The sequence below is a fragment of the Lolium rigidum genome, chromosome 1 (assembly GCF_022539505.1).
Source record: "Lolium rigidum isolate FL_2022 chromosome 1, APGP_CSIRO_Lrig_0.1, whole genome shotgun sequence".
NCBI lineage: Eukaryota > Viridiplantae > Streptophyta > Magnoliopsida > Poales > Poaceae > Lolium > Lolium rigidum.
The window spans coordinates 296,916,915-296,918,642 of NC_061508.1; the positions used below are offsets into that span (position 1 = coordinate 296,916,915).

At 42.3% G+C, this 1,728-nt stretch overlaps 1 protein-coding gene across 1 annotated transcript; it reads right to left on the reverse strand.

Annotated features, from left to right (window-relative positions):
* Positions 1-803: 803 nt before the first annotated feature.
* On the reverse strand, positions 804-1,502 carry LOC124683970 (senescence-specific cysteine protease SAG39-like). Its single transcript, XM_047218385.1, has 2 exons — positions 1,240-1,502; positions 804-884 (listed from the first exon to the last, which is right to left on the reverse strand). Exons 1-2 carry the CDS (start codon positions 1,478-1,480, stop codon positions 820-822), a joined length of 306 nt encoding a protein of 101 aa, XP_047074341.1. The 5' UTR covers positions 1,481-1,502; the 3' UTR covers positions 804-819.
* Positions 1,503-1,728: the final 226 nt, after the last annotated feature.

Below are 1,728 nucleotides of genomic sequence, written 5' to 3' on the forward strand. Positions count from 1 at the left end.
GATTTCCTCCGGTTCTAAATTTGGGACATCCATTTTGTTGTTTATCATATGTTGATTCCTCACTTCCTTGGTCCTGATTCATGCCATCTTTTTTCTTCGATAATGAAGTTATTAGACATTATATGAACAAAGCGGGTGCAACAACGCGCGCCTAGTCCATCTAGTGCACTGTAGTTCTGAATCAAGTTGAGAGTTTACTGTCAATTTTGTTACACTGAAGGATTACGAGAAACTGACTAATATTCCGACTCGGTACTTTTTCTTTGCATAAGAGCCATGTTTCACACCAATAATCTGCTTTGCTTGCTCGTAAGTAAGCTAATTCTAAGCAGAAGCAGAAATATACATGTGAAGAACTATGTGTATACACTGTAGTTCTGAATCAAGTTGAGAGTTTACTGTCAATTTTGTTACACTGAAGGATTACGAGAAACTGACTACTATTTCGACTCGGTACTTTTTCTTTGCATAAGAGCCATGTTTCACACCAATAATCTGCTTTGCTTGCTCGTAAGCTAATTCTGAGCAGAAGCAGAAATATACGTACTGGCACAATGAAATATAAATACAGGAATCAACAAACGCAGTGACAGGATGGAGCAGATAATATTGTTCATCACATGGTTCAGGTGAACATAGCAGCAAACTTAGTCGGACCCAAGCTACATAATTTTAACTACAGGAGCCACACATGGTTCAGATTAACATAGCACAAACTTAAAGCACTAAATTATAACTATGACAGCCACACATGGTTCAGATTAACACATCACCAAGCTTAAAGCTGTGCCCGAGTTACTTGCACCGGATACCATCATTCTAGGCAGAGACTTGGGTTGCCTTCTTGTGGCCCTGCATCACGTCTGGTGTCCACGTAAATTCTCCTGTTTTCAGGAGAAAACTACAAGTTAGCAATCTGGACAGCCCAATGGATGGCTATAAAAGCAATTCCATTTATATTTGAGTTGTCCACAAAACAATTGCAAGTAACAAGATGTAAGGTAGAACCATAGAAATAACAGATCTGATTTCTTGGAAAATTCCACGGAAAAGGAAGAGTATATGTTCAAGCTAGGGATGAGCGTATGGGTATAGTTTGACATCTAAAACAAGGTAAAACCATATAACCTATATCAATAACAATATGTCCAATTTGACAGCCAAAACAAAACAGGGCAAGACATACATGATTTAAGCTAGCAAGTGCATCGTGCATATGATTGGAAAATAAGAAGAGACCTGTCTCAGCGAGAATCTTGGCCTGGAGGCACTCTTCGATGTCTTGGTCTATGTCAGCGATACAGGACCGGCGCGAAGGGAGCTCCTCATCTTTCAAGTCTGCAAAACAGTTTGGAAGCAAACCCTGCGATTCGAACGACTTGATGTTGTCCTTGAACACATTGAACCGCATAGCCCTCTCTTCCTCGTCTGGGTATGTCCTGTGGTACTTCTTCACCCAATCCTCGAACCTCGCCTTCATGTCCTCCTCCTCTAGCTTGCGAGATGCTGCACAAAAAGACAGGTATGAGGTGGTGGTTCCTGACATGAAACGGAGCTGACGACGAGGGAATTGTCTACCTTCATCATCTGCTGTGTCTTTCCTGAAATACTGAAGCGCCAACGCTGCAGCACAAGCAACCGTAGCCGTGGCCACACCAGTAGCACGACCAATGCCATCAGGAACGGGGAAATCCTTCTGTATCGACCGGGGTGAGAAACATGAGGGAG